Raw genomic sequence first — 20,772 nt, 5'->3', positions numbered from 1 at the left:
GACTAACAGGTGCAGGCATTCTCCGGTAATTCAAGACCATGAGGGAATACATAAATTAATAGAAATGGGATAATAATTAAAACAGAGCTAGCCAATAAGAAGCCCTAGCCATCAGCCAACAGTTTTATAATTAATATAGCATCTTTGTGAGTTCATTTGGGGCTGAGAAGGGTGGTGGGACCTGGCAGGATGAAGAAAACACAACAAAACGACACCCAACATAGGACACGAACCCATGACCCTGAAATTAAGAGTCTTATGCTCTACTGACTGAGTTAGCCAGGCTCTCTCTGCCTACCTTTCCCAGAATTCTCCTCATCTCCTAGTCCCTCCTATCTTCCTGCCTCATTGGCCAAACAGGGTTTTATTCATCAACCAGTAAGAGAAACAGAAGGCCATCCCCCATAAAGTCCCCACTCAAGTGGCCGATGAGGTCAGGCAGAAGATGGCATTGGATTCCCTGGAACTGGAGTTATAAGCCATTGTGAGTCATCGGTTGTGTGTGCTAGGGACCAAACTCAGGCCCTCTACAAGACCAGTAAATGCTCTTAACCACTTAGCCATCTCTTCTAATTTAAAAAGTTTTAACATTTTTATTTTTTATTGGGGGTGTGTAGGCACTGTGCCCCAGGCACACCTCTGTAGGTCAGAGGACAGTTTTCCAAGCATGTTTTCTCCTTTCACCAAGTGGTTCTTGGAATTCCCAACTGGGTCATGAGGCTAGGCTGCAGGCCTCTCTTGGACTGAGCCATCTCACTTGCCCCTGGTTTAATTCTTTAACTCAGTTTTCTGAGTGACTTTGATGCCCTTTAATCAAATGAAACAGTAACTGTGGGGTTGGGGAGCTGATTTTATGTTTTCTTTTTAGCTGGGGTGTTCATGCACTGTGTGTGGGTTTCAGAGGTACACTTTTGTACAAACATAGATCATGCTCAACCAATGCTCCCCCCCGGCCCTTTTTTCCTCTGCCGTGCTGGTGGTCCCTTGACCTCTACTTTGATGTCATATCCATGTGTATGATTCTATGAATCTGTGGAAAATCTAGGAGCCACAGCCATGAAGTGGTGGCGCACACCTTTAATCCCAGCACTGGGGAGGCAGAGGCAGATGGATCTCTGTGAGTTCGAGGCCAACCTCATCTGCAGAGCTCCAGGATAGGCTCCAAAGTTAGAGAAACCCTATCTAGAAAAAGCAAAGACAAAACAAATAAACAAAAACCAAACCAAAACAAACAAACAAAAAAAAACCCAAAACAAAAATCTAGGAGCCACAAATGGGAGAAAACATGGTATTTTTTTGAGATGGTTTAATTCACTTAGCATGGTGGTCTCTGGTTGCATCCACTTCTCAGCATATGACAGAGCATCATTATTTTACGTGGCTGTGTGCACGCTCAGAATTTCCTTTACCCAGCCTCTGTTGACAGAAAGCAAGGTTGGTTCCATTTCTCAACAGGAATGTGCAGATGTCTGTATTCTGTGTTGACTTGTCCCTTCTGGTAAACACCTAGGAGTGATAGAGCTGGCTCCTATGGTTGATCGATTGATTGATTGCTCTTGAGGCAGGCAAGGTTGTTTTGGCTCATGGTGGCAGAGGTGTCAGCCCACAGTCTCATAGCTCCATTGCTTGCTGGCCTGTGGCAAGGCAGAGGAGGGTGCTCACCTCGGTAGGCAGGGAGGAAAGATGGGTAGACAGACTGGAAGGGGCATGGCCCAGGCTGGGGCTGCAGCTACACTGGTAGAAAACTTGTGTACTGTGCGTGAAATTCCATCCTTAGCACCTCATAAACTGGATGTGGTGATACGCACCCATTATGCCAGCACTCAGGAAGTAGAGGTCAGCAGATCACAAGTTTGAGGTCACCCTTGGCTACATAGTGACTCAAAGCCAGTCTGGACTACAAGAGTCCCTGATGTCTCCATTGACGCCTTTCCTTCGTCCTCCCAAAGTCTCTACTCCCTCCCAATAATGTCAGACAGTAAACCCTTCTAGAGACTGCGCTGTGGACAATCTCAGGGCCCTCAGAATCCTGTCACTTCATAATGATCAGTACCAGCCCGGGCTCAAGCTGTCAATAAATGCCTGGGCCTCTTCAGGAAGGGTATCACATCCAAATCACACACACACACACAAATCTAGTCTGAGCCCTGTGTGCAGCCACAAGAAACCCCACACAAAAGCCGCTTGCCTCTGCCCTCTCTCCCCTCTTGCCTCATTTCTGCATCCGACGGCTCCCTGTACCGCAGACGCCATCCTCCCTCAGCACAGGTTCTGTGGTCTGGGGGCCGCTATCTCCCAGAGTCATAGTTCCCAGCTCAGAAGTGAGCAGTATGGAGTTGCTGGGGGTGTTGGAGCAGCTTCTGCATGGTGTGGCTTTAGAACTTGTGTCTGGAGGGAGGAGAGAAGTGACAGTGAAGGAGTAGGTAAGGTCTCAGGTCACGGCGTCATTTAGCTCACCAGGAGCTGCAGGCATTCTGCAGGCTCCTCCAGAGCGTATGCTCCACAACCACTGTGGTGGGTTTCTGCTGCCAGTTCCCAAACTGTCCTTGGGGAGACTTAAGCCTCCCCTACCACATTTATTTATCATTTATTTTGTGCATACTTGTGTGGGGAGGGGTCAGGTGGCAATGGGTGGGAATTGTTTCTCTCCAATCACATGGGTCCTGGGTATCAACCTCAGGTCTTCAGACTTGGCAGCAAATGCCTTTGGCCACTGAGCCATCTCGATAGCCCAGGGAAACTTGGACGCTACCTCACTTGCCTCTGTTCACACTCTCCAGGTCTCCCCCGGTTCATTTCAAATGAGGTGGGGGACATTTTATGAACGCCTTCAGCCTCTGAAAGACCAGGAGGGCACCGCCAAGGCTCTGGGCTCCTGGGTGACGATCCCTCTTCTTGTGCTGCTCCCACTTACCACTCGGGGCCTTGGCACTGTCAGTGTCTGCGCTTGCAAATCCCTCCACAGGACTGTGTGTGTCAGCAGGTCCCTGTTGGTTCCCTGTTTCAGTTCTCTCTCAAAGCCTCCCTGACTGCACGGCTCACGCCTCTCCTTGTAGGGAGCATCCATGCCTCATCTATCCCAAAGGGCTCCTCACCTGGGCCTAGTGACTGTGACCCACAGTAATGGCCTGTTCTCACAGTGTGAGCCATATAGCACTCCACCACCGGGATTGGTGGGGTAGGAGTGGGGAGGGATCCACTTGACATTCAGACATCCTGGTCCCTTCATGCTGGTTCTAACTATTCACTCGAGGGACTGTTTATGTGTGATTCTCTTACTCTAAATCCCAGAAGTCTCTGCTTCTGTCCTGCCCAAAGCCTTTCTCTGGCTCCTTGTCACCTTGGTGTAAATACCTACCTACATCTTCCTTGCAGCCTGGAGTTGCCTGCTGCCTCTTGGTTTGCTCACTGAGTCCCAGACCAGTGTGTCCTTGCTCCAGGCCATTGCCTGGTGGTTGAACGCAGGACGACTGTATAAGGTGGGCACTCACACAGACACCTTCTGTGCCCAGGCTCACCTGTGTCTTCTTTCGGCTCTTTGCTGCCTTCAGACTCCACTCCTCCACCCTCTGAAGCATCGTGGATGGTCATCTTGTTGCTGTTGCCGATGGTGGCATCCACCAGCAAGCAGGATTTGATGTGGACTTTCTGGGCTGTGTTTGCATCAGGGTGAGCGCCTGGCTCAGGTGATTGCATGTTGAATGAAGTTCCCGGGTCAAAAGAGGTGGCTGAGACTGCAAGGTAAACCAAACAGAAGGTGGGAGAAGCGGGCAGTTGCACAAAGACCTGGCAGTCCCACCCTCAGGGCTGACTCTCATGGGTGACCGAGTAGGTCTGGTTCTTAGCCTTTGCCCAGCCACCTCACCTCCATGTCCTGGTACATGTCCTCACTGGTCAGCAACTGCCCCCCCCACCTCTGAGCTCAGCAAAACCACTGTGGTCTCCATATCCGGCTTCAGCACCTTCTTCTTGGCCTCCAGAGCCAACCTTCTTGTCTGTGGCCAGTTCTCAGGTGCCCTCCAGGACATGCCATCCTACTGTGCTTCATGTCTTTCCTCTCCCGGTCCCACCTCAGCATCCATGCCCTGTTGTCTCTTCGCGTTCACACTCACAAGTCCATGCTCGGCCTTCCCATCCCTCTTATAAGGCTCCCCTCCACTCGCAGAAACTGTCACGGTTTGCTGGTCCTGCTGCCGCACCCTTCCTCACTGACCAGTTCTCTATAGAGACATTCCTCTCTGTCTCTGTTGTTACCCCTGAAAACTCTGACTGTCTATGAATCTATAGTTCCTGGCAGGCCTCTGGCCAGGTCCTCGTGTCTCTGTGCCACTTGCTGAGGGCCTCCCTCGCCATTGCCTCAGGCCACCATCCGAGCTTCAGCCCGCCCCTGCGCCCCTGCGCCCCTGCGCCCCTGCGCCCCTGCGCCCCTGCGCCCCTGCGCCCCTGCGCCCGCGCCCTGCGCGCCCCTGCGCCCCTGCGCCCCTGCGCCCCTGCCGCCCCTGCGCCCCTGCGCCCCGCCCCTGCGCCCCTGCGCCCCTGCGCCCCTGCGCCCCTGCGCCCCTGCGCCCCTTGCTTCCTCCCTCTCAGCCTCCACTCTGCACGGTTTGCTGTGCATGGGTGCTGGGAGACTGGGGACCCCTAGTGCCAGATCTAAAAGTTCAACACCCTGTTCAGTGGTACCCCTCCCATGGGTCAGGGTGGAGTGAATTTCCCATCATGCTTCTCTTCTTACAAAGATGCTGGCTTCAGGTCCTTTCTGGATATGTGGGGTGGTGGAGGCCGTGATACCTGGAGGGCTGCCACTAAAGCTATAAGCACTGTGTTCCACCGCATCCTTCGGGAGGCTCATCTCATTGCCGTGGCCCAGCTGCACACGTCTAAGCAAGGATTTCTCCACATGGATGTGCTGAGCTCCCCAGGCGCCAGCTGGGGTGTCCTGAGAAGAGGGGCCCTCTGGCACAGGTAGCGAGAGAGGATGGTAGGGCCTGGGACCTGGGAAGGGCAGAGAGTTAAGGAATTGCTAGAGATGACTCCAGGTTGATCTAGCTGGAGCTGGGCAGCCTGCAGTATTCCCAGCTGGGCTCAGCATATTGTCGGGGTACCTGCAGATGGGGGGGGGGCGCCTGTCACCTGCCTCCTGGCTCTCCTCAACCTTTGACCCCCATCAAAGAAAGTCCACTGTGTGGGAATGAGTCCTCCATGCCTCTTGACAAGAGAGTTCGAGTCTTTAAGCACAGCCGAAATAGCTCAGTTGGGAGAGCGTTAGACTGAAGAGAGTTCCGGTCTTTGCCCTGGTGTTAGTTCCCTGGCGTTCGTTTTTAGCCTCACTTTTATGATTTTCAAATTAAAGGAACGCAAAAACTTTCAAACACATTTGAGTCCAAAAAAAAAAAAAAAAAAGGTAAGCACTTGACATCCATAAGTAAAATAGCCAGACAGGATGGCTGTCAGAGCCTGGGGAGTTATGGTTCTGAGGCCTGGGGCAGAGTAGATTCCTCCAAGGGCGGGGCAGGGACTTCTGGGCTTGGAGCTGATGCTGTTGTGCTAAGGCTAGGGTGTGAGGTGGCCCCACTCCCTCCAAGCCACATTGCCAGGTACAGAGGAAACACTCGCTGGGAAGCTCCAACCTCATCAAAACCAGGATGCTGAGGGATGGCTGGGGATGGCTAAGAGCAGGGCTGGGCAAGCGTGAGGACCTGAGTCTGTATCCAAGCAGCCACATAGAAAGCCAGGCATGGCCACATGGACCTGTACTTCTAGTGCTGGGTGACACTGAGACAGGGGGATTGCTGGGGCTTACTGGCTGCAAGGCTTACTCCAGGCTCAGTGTGACATCCTATCTGGGGGGAATAATGAGGGAATGACAGAACAGGACACCTGACATCCCCGTCTGGTTCTGAACGGACTTCACTAAACACACACAGGCACATACACATGACACTACACACACACACACACACACACACACACACACACACACACACACACCCCACAACACTCCACATACAGTCACACACAATCACACACACACACACACTGCACACACACATCACACACACACACCACATACAGTCACACATGCATATATCACATACACCACAACACACACATACCACATGCACACATATCACACATACACACATATCACACACACACACACAAACACACCACATTCACACATATCACACACATACCATATACACCGCACAAACATTACATGCAAGCACATCACAATACACCACACACACCACACACACAAACACGACATACACCACACACACACACACACACACACAAAAAAAAACACAAACACACACAAAGCCACTGAGTGCATGATGACCCCAAATTTTCATGGCAACAGTTTGAGAGAGAGAAATGTGTTCAGAGCAGAGCATGGCAGTTGCCCTCGCTCCATGTCCTGCTGAGAGAGGGAGCCGAGCTTTTCTCACACAGACAGATTGGATCTCACTGAGTGCAGGTGATGCATGATCCAGGCTTCTCATCCTGAAAAGCCATTCCGAAGGCCATGCACATGAGGAAGTCCTTTTCTCCTTGAAGGACCAAGTCCCCTCCTCACTTTCTCAGGCACAGCAGGTGTCCTGGCCAGGCCCCCCTCTTACCGCTTTGACCACAGGCTATCTGCCTTTGCATGGTATTCCCATGGCCGATCTGGATGGCTTCTGACTCAGAGATGGAGATGTGATTGTTGGCTCCTTGTTGGCAGATCACATTGATCGGATTCTGCTGGTAAATATTCACAGTGGACTCTTGTTTCACTCCAGGATGAGCTACAGAACAATATTCCACTGAGTTCCTTTGTTTCAAGGGCATAGGGGCGCTTGGATCAACAGCACTAAACTTCCCTGGGAACTTGCTGCAACATGAGACCAGACCCCATACTGGGGGCCCAAGAACGAGAGTGCATGCTGACAGACACCTGCATGCTGACAGAAAGACACCTGCATGCTGACAGACAGAAACCTGCATGCTGACAGACAGACACCTGTATGCTGACAGACAGAAACCTGCATGCTGACAGACAGACACCTGTATGCTGACAGACAGAAACCTGCATGCTGACAGATAGACACCTGCATGCTGACAGACACCTGCATGCTGACTGCTGACAGACACCTGCATGCTGACAGACACCTGCAACCCCAGCACTTGGAAGCAGGAATATTGGGAGTTCACGGTCATCTTAGCTACATGAAATTATCTCACGAAAGGAAAAAAATTAAACCATACTTTCTACCCTCGTTTGTGTAAAGACAAGCATACTTGAGCTAGGGCATTTTAGGTACGAATTCTTAAAAGGTACATTTCTTTATCTGGCTTTAAAAGACATTTTCCAGGTGTAGTGGCATATGCCTTTAACCCTAGAATTTGATAGGCATGTCTCTGTGGGTCTGAGGCCCCTTACTCTACATGGTGAGTTCCAGGACAGGCAGGGCTACACAGTGAGACTACCATGCAAGAAAAATGTCAGACATTTAAAAAGAACATGCTGGGGGGTCCCTGAGAGCACCAGGGCTCAGACTTATTACCACTGCACCTATGGAAGGGAAGCCTGGGGTCTCCAGGCTTCTACTTTGCAAGCCCAGCCCAGCACCCCCTTCAAACAACTTCATTTACTTATTTATCAATTTGGATTTTGTATGTTGTTTTTTTTTTTTTTAGTTCAGTCTAGCCTTGAACTTGTAACTCTCTTCCCTTTGTCTTCTGAGTGCTGAGCTAAGAGCTCTGCATCATCATAGCTGTACAAAATGCTCACAGGCTGCCCCCTGTGTCCAGGCTGAGCAATTCCAGTGTGCCACTTTCTCCAGACTTCCTGCATCTGCAGCTCTCTGATCCCTGCAGAGCTCCTGTCCCTCAGCAGTGACTAAAAGAAGTCTCATATATTTGTTGGGTCCCCCTGACTTTATTACCATTTGGATGTGACCCTGTGTTTGAAATCCAGCTGCTGTCCTCATCATCACTCTTCCTCCAATAGCCAGAAACCCTATGGGCATTGAGTGAGGCAGGCAGGCCTGTGCCAGCCAAGGCCAGCAAGCTGGGTGGCACTCCCTCTTTAAGCCTGCCAGCATCCCTCCCTCCTGGAACCCCTCCCAAAAGAGTATCGGTAAAATCTGACCCTAAGGCTGGAGAGGTGGCCAAGTGGTTAGAGCACTGGCTGCTCTTCCAGAGGTTCTAGCACTCCCACATGGGGGCTCGCAGCCACCTGTCACTCCAATTTCCCTCCTCTGGCCTCTGCTGCCACCGCATGTATGTGGTGTATACACACACTCACAGGCAAACACTTATAACACATAAAATACATAAATCTAAAAACAAAATAAAACAAAATCTGACCCTAGGCCATTCAATCTTTACCCTTAACTTTTTCAGCCTGACCCTAGATGGCCCGATCCTGATCTTTGACCTTCCTGACCTGAACTTTGAACTTCCCAACTTGACCCTAGGCCATCCGCCCTGACCCCTGACCTCCCCAAACTGACTTTGACCTCTCATACCTAGCTCTTGACCTCTCCGACTTGAGTCGTAGATCATCCATGTGTTCCCATCATAGCTCAGGAGGTGCCTGTTCCTCATGGCGTACAGGTGTGGGTTCACCTCTTTGGCTGTCTTCATCCCCAGAGCCTTGGCGATGTGCAGGGCCCTGTGAGGCCCGCTGGTCTCCAGGAATCTGATGATTCTTTCATCTGCAAGTGAGGGGCAGGCGTTCAGTAGGAAGAGGGCCCTGGGCTTGCGTCTGCCCAGCACCCACTGGCTGTAACCTGGGGCGCTTATGAAGCCCAGGGGCATGGTCTTGCTTTGTTTGAGGCCCATGCTCCTACTGGGTACAGTGTCACCTGGAGACCGGATATGTGCATGAAGCTGGCTCAGGCGTGTCAGCGCCTGGAAAATAAAGCACTTCTTATCCATTTGGAGCCTTTGGCTTCTGACACCGAGTCTGGCCTCTGAGATTCTTGCGAAGCCTCGGTGGTGGACATGATCCCAAACACCCTTTCCCCTTGTGCCCCTAAGAGTAGTTTGGGGAGGCCTTTGGTGTGCACTGAGCTGAAGGCCAGGACTCCCTGGAGTTGTGCCTACAACTTTAGGGTCTTGGGGCTGGAGGAAGAAAAATGTGTCCATTGGAGACAGGAGACGCTCTGATCCACTGAGCAACGGGAACACTTCCACAGGACAGCTAGGGGACAGGACATTAGGCTGGGGTCCCAGGGTTTCACATCTGCTTGGGTCACAGCTGCTGGCTGCAGAAGGGCAGGGTCTTGAGGCTGCCTCCTCTCCTGGCTCCAACTGCAGGAGTTGCTGAAGGCTAGGTGGCCTTGGGTACAGCATCAGCAATGGAGCTGTGAGCCCTCTCTGCTCAGTGGCTCCGAGTGAATCCCTACTGTCATTGTGACAATTGCCTGGATTGTGCCTTTACTATTGCTAGTGTCTACCTCACACCTACCACGTACAAGCCCTATTGGTGAAAAGAAATCAAAAGATAAAGAGAGGATGGCAGAGCTCAGATTTGAAAGCCAAGCCTGAACCTGGACTTGCCCATTGTCAAGATGGCCCTTGAGGGGAGTCTGCTGTGCCCCCAAATGACAGATTACCGAGGGTGGGCTGGGCAGTGGGGTCCTCAGGGATTGCAGGAGCCTCATCTCCAGGAGCATCCCTGCCTAAACACCATGTGGCAGGGGCTGGTGAGTGAACTTTTCCCTCCTTCTTTAGGCGGTAAAGGACTTGGTTGAGTGTTTTCTTGGGCACTTGGCACTCCTTTACCAGCTTGGGGAGCTTCACAGAGCCGCCGGCTCCACTCAGTATCTGTAGGATCGTTTGCTCCAGATTGTCTTGGGGGAGGAACAGAGAGAAGAGTCAAGCCCAGCCCCCATTGGAGGCTAGCACCCATCTCCAGAGGTAAGAAAGATACGAGAACCCAGAGCCGACAGCATCGAGGAATCACTGAGAGGCAAGAGTGTCAGACTGAGTGGACCCTGGCCCCATGGCTGAATGGTGGGATGCACTCATACGGCAGAGGAGTGTACATGCTGTCCTGTGTATTGGTGTGGAACCCCAGACAGGTAGGAGCCCTCAGCTCTCAGATGATGGAGCCAAGCCTGGCCCGGAAGCCCCTCCACGCTGCCTGGTGCCTCTTCCAGCCTGTATGGAGAGTCCCTTTCTCTCCATCTCCCATGGATGCCATGGGCATTCCTAGGTCTCCCTTCCCATTCCAGGTGGATCAGGAGCCCTGAAAACGCAGCTCAGATACCTCCCACTTACTTTTTTCTCCCTTACCCCAGCCTCAATGACATCTTCCTGGTAGCATTACTAGTCTCCCAGGTGACCACCAACTCCAGAATGGTTCCCTCCAGCACCCTCTACCTAGAGATCCGATGGACCTCTGCTCCCTGCCCAGCCTCCTCTGCGCCTGACCCCAAGAGCCACCCAAGTTCCACCTCGTGCTCCTTCTGGTTCCTTCCATCTGCCTGCTTCTACCTTCCTTTGTTTTTCCTCTTGAGACAAGGTCTCACCATATATCTCAGGCTGGCCTGGAACTCACAGCAATCCTCCTGCCTCAGCCACCCCCTCCCCTGCTGGGATTATAGGGCTGGGCTTCCACTCTGCTTGCTTTTTCTCTGCTGGGGCGTGTATGTCCTGCAGTGGGCTCTCCTGCCCTCCCTTCTCCCACTGACTCCTAAGGGCACACAGGCAGAGCTTTCTCCAAAGGGTGAGCATGAAGGAATGGATGGTGGTGACTGGCTGGCAAGGAGAGTATTAGGAAGCCACAGGGACCAGGTGAGGGTTAGTTTCTGGTCTTCTCCACCTGGCCCTGAACCTGCCACTGCCCTGGCTCCTCTGCCTTTGAGCAACATGCCCTAGCATGGTGCGAGAATGGAAAAGGGTGACTTTGGGGGCTGCAGAGATGGCTCAGGAGTTAAGAGCAGTGGCTGCCCTTCCAGAGGTGCTGAGTGTGGCTCCCGGGAACCACGGAGCGGCTCACAATCACCTAGAATGAGACCTGGTGCTTCTTTGACCAGAGCACAGCCGTGCATTCAGGCAAAACACTGTATACACAGTAAATAAGCATATCTTTAAAAAAAGTTTCGAAACAATGAAGAAAAGCAGTAAAGTAAATCCTGTCCACAGCTGCACGGCCCCGATAGCCTCGCCTCATACAGTCTTTCACCCACAGCCTCGCACTGCCCTGTAGCGGAGAGAAGAGCATGAACATAGAATCAGAGCCAAATCTTCTTATCAAAACAAAGTCCCCTCTCACAGTTCAGAGCCTGAAGCCCATCGAAGGCCTCAGTGACCTGTCTGTGAGGTGAGAGCTACCACTTGTGCCTGAGGGCTGTTAGGAACCAGCCTAAGCAAGGGTCAAAGTGTGACGCACAGGGTCCCCGAAGCAAGCTAGCTTCTTGTGGTGCCTGCTTCCTGAGCTCTGATGTCCTCAGAATATTGCTGCTGTCTGGGCCAAGCAAAGAATTAGAAGGAGCCTTAGAAACCAGCCCAGGGTCCACGCTGCGTGGGGGAAGGAAGAGGCTCGCCCGGCTTACCTCCTGTGCTCGGATCAACAGCAGCTTCTGCCATGCTCATGGCAACCTCAGGGCACCTTTGGGGCGGGGGGTGGCAGATTCCCGAACTGTGGCCAGGCCTGAGGCCGTGTCCACAGAAGAAGAGCGGCTTCTTGGAGCTGCAGACACCATATGTTTCCACCCCGGAAACGAGCACCCATCTGGCTCCATCCACCCAGCTTTCTGGAGAAAGAGAAAATGAAACTTGGTGGTTCTCGAAAGAAACGTTGAAATCAGGGTGGGGTGAGCAAGTTGGAGCTGAATAAATGACGGGGATGAGAGGAGTCTTGGCCTCTGGGGTGGGAACTGCCTATCTGGACTCCCACTAGGAAAAAGGTACCTACTGCGCATTCCCTACTTGCTGACAGGGCAGGACTAGTACTGTCATCCACATACCTTCTAGAAAAGGAGCCCCTCACTTTCATACATTCTCAAAGAGGTCAGTGGTCCTCGAACAGTTCGGACATCACTCTGTTCCAATTACAGACTAAGGGACTGAGCTCACAGAGATGGCCTCGTGCCCACAACTCAGCCTACAATAACCCTGAATCTGGGTCCCAGCTGCAGGAGGGAGGTCCTTGGCACCGGTTAGCATTAGTGCATAGGGCATGACAGGAGCAGGAAATGGAGACCAGAAGGAGGTATATATGTACCTGCAAAATGTCTGCAAAGCAAGCTGCAGGTCCCCAGTCAGCCTTGTCACTGGACAGGCCACGGCCAGGCCAGTTCCACACAGCCAGTTCCACCGGCCTGTGCATGGGGAAACTTTAAAATTTCCAAATGATTTTTATGACTTCCAGGGGGAAACCCAGAGCCTGCAGATGCAGCTAAGGGAAACAGAAAATTGTACAGCCCGTTGAGCCCCCCAAATAAATAAGGTCACCCTTTAAACACTCAGCTGAGCCAGTTGAGGGACATCAGGCTCCCTAGAGGGGCTATTTGGGGACCAACCACTAGGTGGTGCCCTCTCATCAACCGGCTCTTGCCTGGGGGTCTTGCTTGGTCCTTGGCCAAGGTGGCTCTGGCCCTAGAGGGCTGGGCTTCAGGACATGCCATGAGAACCTGACACTGGGGTTCTGCTGTGAACATCTCAGCATTCCCTATTCTTTATTGTTTTTAATTTTTGAGACAGGGTCCCACTCTGTAGCCAAGCCTGAATTCAGATTCTTGACCCCTCCATTATCATTTCTTGAGTGGCAGGACTGTATCACAATACCTCTTGGACAACCCCCCACCTCGTCCCCCCAGACAAGGTTTCACTGTGTAGCCCTGCCTATCCTGGAACTCGCTCTGTAGACCAGGTTGGCCTGGAACTCACCGAGATCCGCCTGCCTCTGCCTCCCGAGGGCTGGGATTAAAGGCGTGCTCCACCATTGCCTGGCCAAAATCCTTCTAAACTTTTGGATTATTTCTTATTCTTTGTCTTTGTTTAAGAAAAACCTCAAGCCAATTTTCAATGCTGGGATTATCCCAAGCCTCCACAGCTGTGGACTGGGCAGATGGACCTTTTCCCTCTTGTGCATGACACAAGACTCCAGGTACTCCAGATTTGGTGCAGCCACCCGGCTTCTTTTTAAACTGTTGCTCTGCCATTTGTAGCCTCTGTGCTTAAGTTTTTCAAGGGTTGCTGGAGTTCCACCTGTCACACATGCTCTCCTTCTGGCAGGAAGGAGCAAAGGACGGGTATCCTAGGCAGTTTCAGCAGGCAGCTGAGTACAGGGCCATCTGAGGGAGTCTCGGTTGCAGGGTTGCCCAGGTCTGATTGGCTGTGGATGTGTCTGTGAGAGAATTATCACGGTTGGTGTGAGAGGACCCAGAACACCGTGGGCAGCATCATTCCTAGGCTGTGAATAAAAAGCTGGTTGAGCATGAGCCAGGAAGCAACATCCTCAACGATCTTTGTTTCGGGTTCTCACAGCTCTTCTTTCTGAGATGGGCTGTGAACTGTACGCAGAAATAAACCCTTTCCTCTCCAGCTGGGTTTTGTTTGTTTCTGTCATAGTGTTTATCACAGCCGGAAAAACTCAACAAGCACCATGGACATCTCCCTTTAAAGATCACATCCTGCAGGCCCCAAACACTACTTCAGATCACAGCAATATCTATCGCAACAGATGTTGGCAGAGACCTAGGTGTCCTTGTCAACTCAAGGCTCTTCCTCTGCATGGAGGCCGTCTCCTGCCCCACCCAGCATTTCCCAGCTTCTTTCTCTAGCAGATGCTACTCTGAGTCTGATGGGGTTCAAGGCCAATGGGGAGGGAAGGAGGGAGGGAGGGAGGGAGGGAAGGAGGGAAGAAAGGAAAGAAAGCAGGTAGGTGCTTCCTCCTCCAGGCTAGGAAGGGCCCAGACATACAAATGGCATGCCAAGCTGCTCTCTTTATCCTGGAGAGCACGCTCCTTCCAAATGGCTCATGTTTTTCTAGAAACTATTAGAACTCTCCGCCCAAAGCAGGGGATAATTACATGTTACTGATCTCGAGTCTTCAGGTTTTGTGATCTCTCTTTTAAAAGAGAGATATTTTTACCACATATTGTGTTGGCAAAACCCACCTCCTTCCCTCCCCATAACCAGGCTCTGGAAGGAAGCAAGGAAGGAAGGAAGGAAGGAAGGAAGGAAGGAAGGAAGGAAGGAAGGAAGATAGGAAGAAAGGAAGGAAGGAAGAAAGGAAGAAAGGAAGGCAGGCTGCAAACTTTGTTTGGTCAGAGGTCAGACATAGCTGGTGACAGCAAGGGGATAGTTTATGGCAGGTGTGTTGGGGTGATGAGCCCCCTCTTCAAATCCCTGGGGGTGGGCGTCCTGCAAGACAGAGCAATCAGTGGGTCTCAGTGTTACTCTGTCCACTGGAGGCTAGCACGCTTGGGCATCTCTTCTCAGCCCGGGCCTTGAACACGGCCCTGATCTTTATGCGTGTTAGTTTCCCTTTGGCAGTGGGATACCACAGTTCTTAACCCAGTACTGGCTGCATCCGAGGTTCCTTCAGAGAGCTCAGGACATGGTACAGGCTGCTTGCTTTTTGTCACTGCCCCCAGCTGCCTCTCTGATTTGGCCAGACACTAGCCAGCAAGCCCCAAGATCTCCAGATTGTGCCAACCCTACCGCTGGAGTGCTGGAGCTGTAGACATTTGGCTTTTATGTGGGGATTGGGGACTTGAACTCAGGTCTTTATGCTTGTACAGTGGACACTTTACAACTGAGCCATCTCCACAGGCCCCAGAAAGACTGTTAAAGAAAAATTATTTTACAGATTATCTGCCCACAAGAGATTCACTTAGTCAAAGCTGGCCATGGTTTCCTCGCCAAGTATCACTCTTGGGAATGCTTACTGGGTGAGACTATTTCGCCATAAATTCTCTTCAACTATAGCGAAGTATCATGAAATTTTCATGACAACTAAATGGGACGATTAATGAATTTGACATGATGCTTTGGTTTCCAGATGGTTAATTAAACATTTACTATGGTGTTTTTTTCTTTGTCTCCATGGTTTGAGGCCCAAACTCTTCCCTCTCTTTTATACTCAGACTCTGACCTGCGGGTGCTGTGGGTGTTGCATTCTCAGTCACTAACTTGGGCACCTAGTAGGCACACAGCCAGCCAGCACGGCTGTCCTTGGCTGGGCTAGGCCTGCCTCTACCTTGGTGTTTGTGGCTCTCTGAATGATCCAGAGGCTCACGGGGCACCTGGTCACAAGGTGCTGATAAAGGTGGTTGATGTGTGGGGTGGAGGACGAGCTCTTTAGGCTCCTCCTAGATTCTCTCTGTAAGGAAACTTGAAGGTGGGCAGCCAAGTGCTCCTGGTCCAGCAGGAAGAAACCACAGCAGTTACCAAAGGACTGAGCTGTTCAGTAACCCTGAGCTGAGGCCCAATGGCAGCTGGGCCTTCTGCCTCTATACTGACTGGTGGTTTTAAACCCTGGGCCTTGGAGATGGTTCCATGTAAAAGTAAACTGTTTCTGTACTAGGTACTGTGTGTGCATGCGATAAAACCACCTTAGAGTTCTTTTAGGGGGGCTGTGTGCTCCAACCCCAGCGCCCAAGAGCCTTGTGTTAAGCCTAACACCCAAAATGGAACACCCATGTGCTGCTAGGATCCTTCTCTGCTCCACCTTTTGGGCCAGGAGGGCTTGGTGCCTAGCATTCTGGGGTATAGCTTACCCTACAGGATACTTTGGCATCAGCCTGAGGTTGGACTTTACTTGCAAACAGCTTACTATCCCCCTCCGCTGGGGTCAGGGACTACATTAGACCTCTTGCACACAGTCTGTGTCTCAGATTTTGCAGACCTTACCTGAGCTTTCCTTAGGTAATGAGTGATTATTTTCCAAGAGGGTAGAAACGTTGTTAATATTTGGGTAACTCCTTTAACCCCACCAGCCTCCCTCGCCCTTTATCGGAGCCACTTGTGGGAGCAAGGGTTTCACAGCCCAGTACCACCTGATCCAAAATAGACAAGTCGAACAAACTGTTTAAGCTCCCCCCACCCCCTGCAGCTACTGTGAAGACAGCTACTGTCTTCACCCCATGTGTCCTGGGTTTTGCAGAGGATGGGAGTGGGCAGGGAGAGCTACACAGCCAAAAAAAAAAAAAAAAAAAAAAAAAAAAAAAAAAAAAAAAAAAAAAGGGGGGGAAGAAAATTCTCTCCAAAGAACTGTAACATTTATTTTGTATTGCAGCTTTTCATAAAGCCATCATTGGCACCAGAGATTATAGATGCACAAAGAACAGCTTCTTCAGGCCTGGGTACAGTCTCCCGCAGTGGTGTGCTCAAGGCATGGAGGGAAAATCCCAGGTGTTGACCAGGAACAGAAGGAATGAGGACGGCTGCAAAGGAGGGCATCCCAAAGCCAAGCAACAGTGCAGCAGGACAATGTGCTGAGGGAGGGGTGTCAGGTGACCCAAGTGAAGTAGCCCACTAGACTCTGCCGGGCAGTGGCACTTCTGGCTCTGAAGTCCAAAGCACAGGCCATCATGACAATGTTCTATGGTTCTGGAAACTGAGGGGCACGTGGAAGTCTGTTACGTGGGTCACAGCAATGGCCAAGAACAGAGAGCGGGTCTGGTTTCTGTTACATGTAGGGTCTGTTACATGTAGGGTATGCGGTTGTGGTTTTAACTTTTTGCTAAAACAACAGACTTCTGAAAAATCTCCTTTTGCAGCAAGCCAAGTCATGCAGACCCAAGCTCTTCGAAGCTGCCCCACAGCCCTGGGATCTGCAGGGAAACAACCCTGCAGCAAGCACCGGAGACAGGAATTGGGACAGAGGGAGCTGTCACTGTCTTGGAGCCTCGTGGAGCAGCAGACCCCTTCTCCCAAGCCAACCAGGTCGGTCCCTCTCCGACCAGTCACTTCCCAGCACCTGCCTAAGTTCCCATGGGAAGACTAGCATCAGAGATGAGTGTCCAGAGCTCAGGGTCCCAAGGCCAGCAGCTTGAAGGAGTTGACAGCATCTAGTGAGAGTGCCTGGAGCTCAGGGTCCCACAGCCAACAGGCTGCATGTTTGCCAAGGACACAGAGTGTCCTGACTTTGACAAGCCCCTCCCCCTCAAGCTCCTCCAACCTGAATCCAAAGGGCCCCACTTTTCATTGTGGGGGGGTTGTTATTAGAGGGGGTGGGCCTGCCCCTAAGCCAGATGGGCTCAGCAAGCTCCCCGAAACAACCTACCCAAAGAAGTAAGGACAGCCAGTTTTGCTCCAGAGGGCAATGGGCACATTTCACCCTGGCTTTCAGTTGAAGCCACATACACAAACAAGGTTCACTGTCTAGATTTCCCACCAGGACAGAATCACACGCAGTATTCCACAAGAAGGCTACATACAGGGACAGCAGGAGGCCTCACCAAGCGGGGAATGACCAGGACAGTTAAGCTCCCGCAATTTCTGATATCTCTATGTGACATTTCAAAGAATTCTCTTTGAGAGAGGAGCCAATTTTAGGTCAACCCCTCCTGGAGAAGCTGGTCAGGACACTGACAGGTGTGGGGATTTTCTGCCAGGCAGGTCTGCAGAGTTCCAGGCTCAGTGGCAACATGGGGGTACCCATCCTTAAAAAACAGTATGTGTATAAACAGGCATGGTGACCTGAACCTAAAAGATTTCCAAGTAATAAAAAGTGCTGTATCTAAGTTATTGCCTCTTACCTTGTTTATACCTCTGTGGATGGGAAGAGGTGGCAGAGTCACCCCATGAAATCCTGTAGAGCCTCCAGAGGAGGAACACTTCTGCCCCTGCTGAACACTAGGGGACTTCAGTAACACCCCCTTTTCTCTTGTGTTCACACAGGGCAGAACAGCAATCCTTCTGGGAGCCCCATCACAACCCATGTATTAATTAAACTCTGGGAAATGAGACCCTGACCCTGCAAAGAAGTGACGAAAGCAGACAAAGGCTCACATCATTCTGGAAGAGAATGGTACTGGTGAGAGAAGGCAAATCGTTTTGGAGCCTGAGGTGTGGGCTGATGTTGGTAGCAGTCTTTTGTAACTTTTTGGGCTCCCTGGGGCAGGTGGGGGACACTGGGGTGACTGTCCCTTTTCATCTCAGGTTGACTATTAGTTGGCTTCTTGAAGTGAAAATCAATATAGAGAGGAAATAGATTGTCTGAGGTCAAGCAGCTTAACAACACCCTGGGCCTTTCCTGAATGCCAGCAAAGAACCGCATACACCCAGCCTTGGCATGTTGGTACCTAGGTCCCTTCTGCAGAAAGCTTGCTGCTGGATCCCCCTGGCACCAAATGCAGGGAGTAGCTTTGGTATTTGGGGCACACCTGGCCCCTTCCACTGAACCTTCATAGTTTTTGTGTTTTAAAGAGGAAGAAAAAAAAAAAACTAAGATTCCTTCAGTAACAGTTTATTTTCACATGGGGAAAGGCATCTGCAATCAGGTACCTTTGTGGGGCAGTCCTGACTCAGCTGTAACCCAGAGGGACTACGTGGGTCCCCGTCAGCAGGGAATGTGTAACTGCTTATAGCCTATTTGGGCAGAAGCAGCCATTGGCTTCGGGTGCACAGCCCTGGGGAGCCCGACTTTCTTGCGGGGGGTGGGGGTGGGGTGGTGGTGAGGGTGGGTGTCCTCTGAGACCCGGAGGGACACGCCCACTGCTCTGTTCAGACCAAACTCAACATTTCTCCTTCAAGTCTCAACACACTCTCTAGAAGTTTCCATCAAACAAGCACTGATATATTATATTAAAAAATAGTGCAAAATCTTAACATTTATATAAATAGCTCTAAACCCCTGCTTTGTAGGTTTTTTTTTCTTTACAAGGTAAATACACACTTTCGGAGTTGGCACTCAAAAAAATTGCCATTTTTTTCTCTTCTAGATCAGAAAACAACTTTTTTTTTATAGGCCTCTTCTAGTACAAAAATACTCCTGCTCTCCCACATACAGTGTCTCTTATTTTATATATATTTATATATATAATATTGCAGATCTTAAACAAAGGTTTTGTGCAAATATGTCTTTAAAGTTAAGTGAAACCATCATAAACAAAAGAAATTAAGCATTCACACATGGAGCTCAACTAAGAACAATGAAAAAAAAAAAGACTAGTGGAGGGTTTTCTCTTTTGCCTTCAAGACACAGCTCGACAAAGGAACGTGGTAATTTTTTTTTTTTTTGCAAGCTTTCTGAGCTTCTGCATTCAGACCACACAGAACATGTAAATATTTATACACAGAGAGGAGAGCTGGCACACGTCACACGGCCTGTGTGTCCTCTGCCTTCCTCTCTCTTCTCTCTTAAGTGCGGAGTGTTTCTGCCGTTTGCCTACAGGTGCCCCGGCCCCCACTCTTAGAGGGGGTGACCTTTCTGTTTCTCCTTCTCCTTGTTCTCCAGGGGGGCAAGGTGAGGGTGGTGGAGCCGGGTCCCCTCTAGCAGGGAGGGCGGCCCGTTACTCTGCTGGTGGTGGAAGGAGGACCCCGGGTAGTGACCGATGACCTCACTGTAGGTGGGGGGCGGCCCCTCCATGCGCCCACCGCTGCTGTAGCAGGTAGCGCTGATGCCCGAGTTACTGCTGGGGGGACAGGGGCCTCCCAGCATGGTGCTGTCCATGAGGTCGCTGTCGAAGATGGTCCGGTTGGGGGGCGCGCGCACAGACTCTCGGTTCAGCTCCAGCTGTTGCTCAGGGTCCCGCAGCTGGAGGGCGCAGGGACCCTGGTAGGGTGGGGGCTCCTCCCCATCGGACAGTGAGATGGTAGGCGGCAGGGCGATCTCCTGCTGCAGGTAGGGGTAGGTGGGCTGGAAACGGCTCCGCTGGACGAAGGGGGGCACAGCCAGGCGGGCACTGGGTCGAGGAGGGGCATAGACCTGTGGCTGGAAGGGGCAGAGTAGGAGTCAGGGAGGGAAGCAGACTCAGATCGGGTCCCCAGATTCAGAGACTGGGCTGTGGGTTCAGTAGGGGCTGCCCCAGGTGAACCTCTGGAAACAGGGCCAGCTGTAGATGCCACCATCCCGCCCTCCTCTCCCCCAATCAGGGAGTGTGTGTGATCCTGGACAAGGGCCCAGACTCTGAGAGCAAGGGGCACCACAGGACAGAAGGTGGGGCTTGGTCTTACCTCTGGCATTGCGGCTGACACCGTACTCTCTGAGGGCCAGAGGCATCCTTCCTGTAGGGTGGAAAGGAATACAAGGTCAAACAGGAGCAACAGTGGGCAGAGCTCTTGACACAAGGTTCCACGCATCCTAGAGGCAAACTTTTCACCCTCAAGTCCTGGGCCATCCACTTCTCTCCCTCCACCCTCCCCACATCTGTGTGGTCAAGGACAAGACCACATGGGCCTTCTTGGCTTCTCCCGAGCTCCCGCTGCTGTCCTGTCGGGCTTTCCGAAGCACACGTGGGATCTGTGAGGCGGCACCCTTTCTCAAAGCCTGCAGGCAGCTTCCCTGGGCAAGAGGACTGACCGTTAAGGAAGCCCAGCATGGCCCTCCCACCTGCCTTCTCTTCCAGAACTGCTTGCTCCCCCACGCCATCTCATCCAAACATTTAACTTTGTCCTGGTGGGTTCAGCACCTGAACATATGGACACATACACCTGCTGGAGATGCTAGTGAATTTAGCGTTGAACGTAACAATCACCTGACCCTCGGGGTACAACAGAAAATGACAGGTGCCACCACTACCACCCCCGACTCCCAGAAACCAGGTCTGACATATCTCAGCATGCTAAACACATGCCAGGGGGCTTTGGACTGGCCACCCCACT

The 20,772-nt window shown here is 51.7% G+C and overlaps 2 protein-coding genes across 2 annotated transcripts in view; both read right to left on the bottom strand.

Annotated features, from left to right (window-relative positions):
* Positions 1–2,192: 2,192 nt before the first annotated feature.
* On the bottom strand, positions 2,193–12,095 carry Zbp1 (Z-DNA binding protein 1). Its single transcript, XM_035446561.1, has 8 exons — positions 11,964–12,095; positions 11,550–11,750; positions 9,606–9,842; positions 8,514–8,702; positions 6,621–6,788; positions 4,789–4,992; positions 3,519–3,734; positions 2,193–2,388 (listed from the first exon to the last, which is right to left on the bottom strand). The coding sequence occupies exons 2-8, from the start codon at positions 11,587–11,589 to the stop codon at positions 2,213–2,215; spliced, it is 1,230 nt and encodes a 409-aa protein (XP_035302452.1). The 5' UTR covers positions 11,590–11,750; positions 11,964–12,095; the 3' UTR covers positions 2,193–2,212.
* A 6,881-nt stretch (positions 12,096–18,976) lies between these two features.
* Positions 18,977–20,772, bottom strand: part of Pmepa1 (prostate transmembrane protein, androgen induced 1) — a 49,605-nt gene continuing 47,809 nt past the window's right edge. The window contains exons 3-4 of the mRNA XM_027423257.2: positions 20,125–20,175; positions 18,977–19,882 (exon numbers count right to left, since the gene is read on the bottom strand). Of these exons, the coding sequence (XP_027279058.1) occupies positions 19,361–19,882; positions 20,125–20,175 (573 nt within the window). The 3' untranslated portion in view covers positions 18,977–19,360. The remainder of the gene's footprint in view (positions 19,883–20,124; positions 20,176–20,772) is intronic.

Source organism: Cricetulus griseus, chromosome 6 (genome assembly GCF_003668045.3).
Source record: "Cricetulus griseus strain 17A/GY chromosome 6, alternate assembly CriGri-PICRH-1.0, whole genome shotgun sequence".
Classification (NCBI taxonomy): domain Eukaryota; kingdom Metazoa; phylum Chordata; class Mammalia; order Rodentia; family Cricetidae; genus Cricetulus; species Cricetulus griseus.
Note: the sequence above shows the minus strand (reverse complement) of the source record. Positions and strands in the feature narration are given on the sequence as shown.

Coding starts and splice junctions, on each gene's coding strand:
- Zbp1 (XM_035446561.1), bottom strand. CDS start 11,589: ATGAGCATGGCAGAAGCTGCTGTTGATCCGAGCACAGGAG. Junction 6,789..8,513: donor TCGGAGAGGTCAAGAGCTAG/GTATGAGAGGTC, acceptor ATTGTTCTGTAG/CTCATCCTGGAGTGAAACAA. Junction 4,993..6,620: donor GATAGCCTGTGGTCAAAGCG/GTAAGAGGGGGG, acceptor TGCCCTTCCCAG/GTCCCAGGCCCTACCATCCT.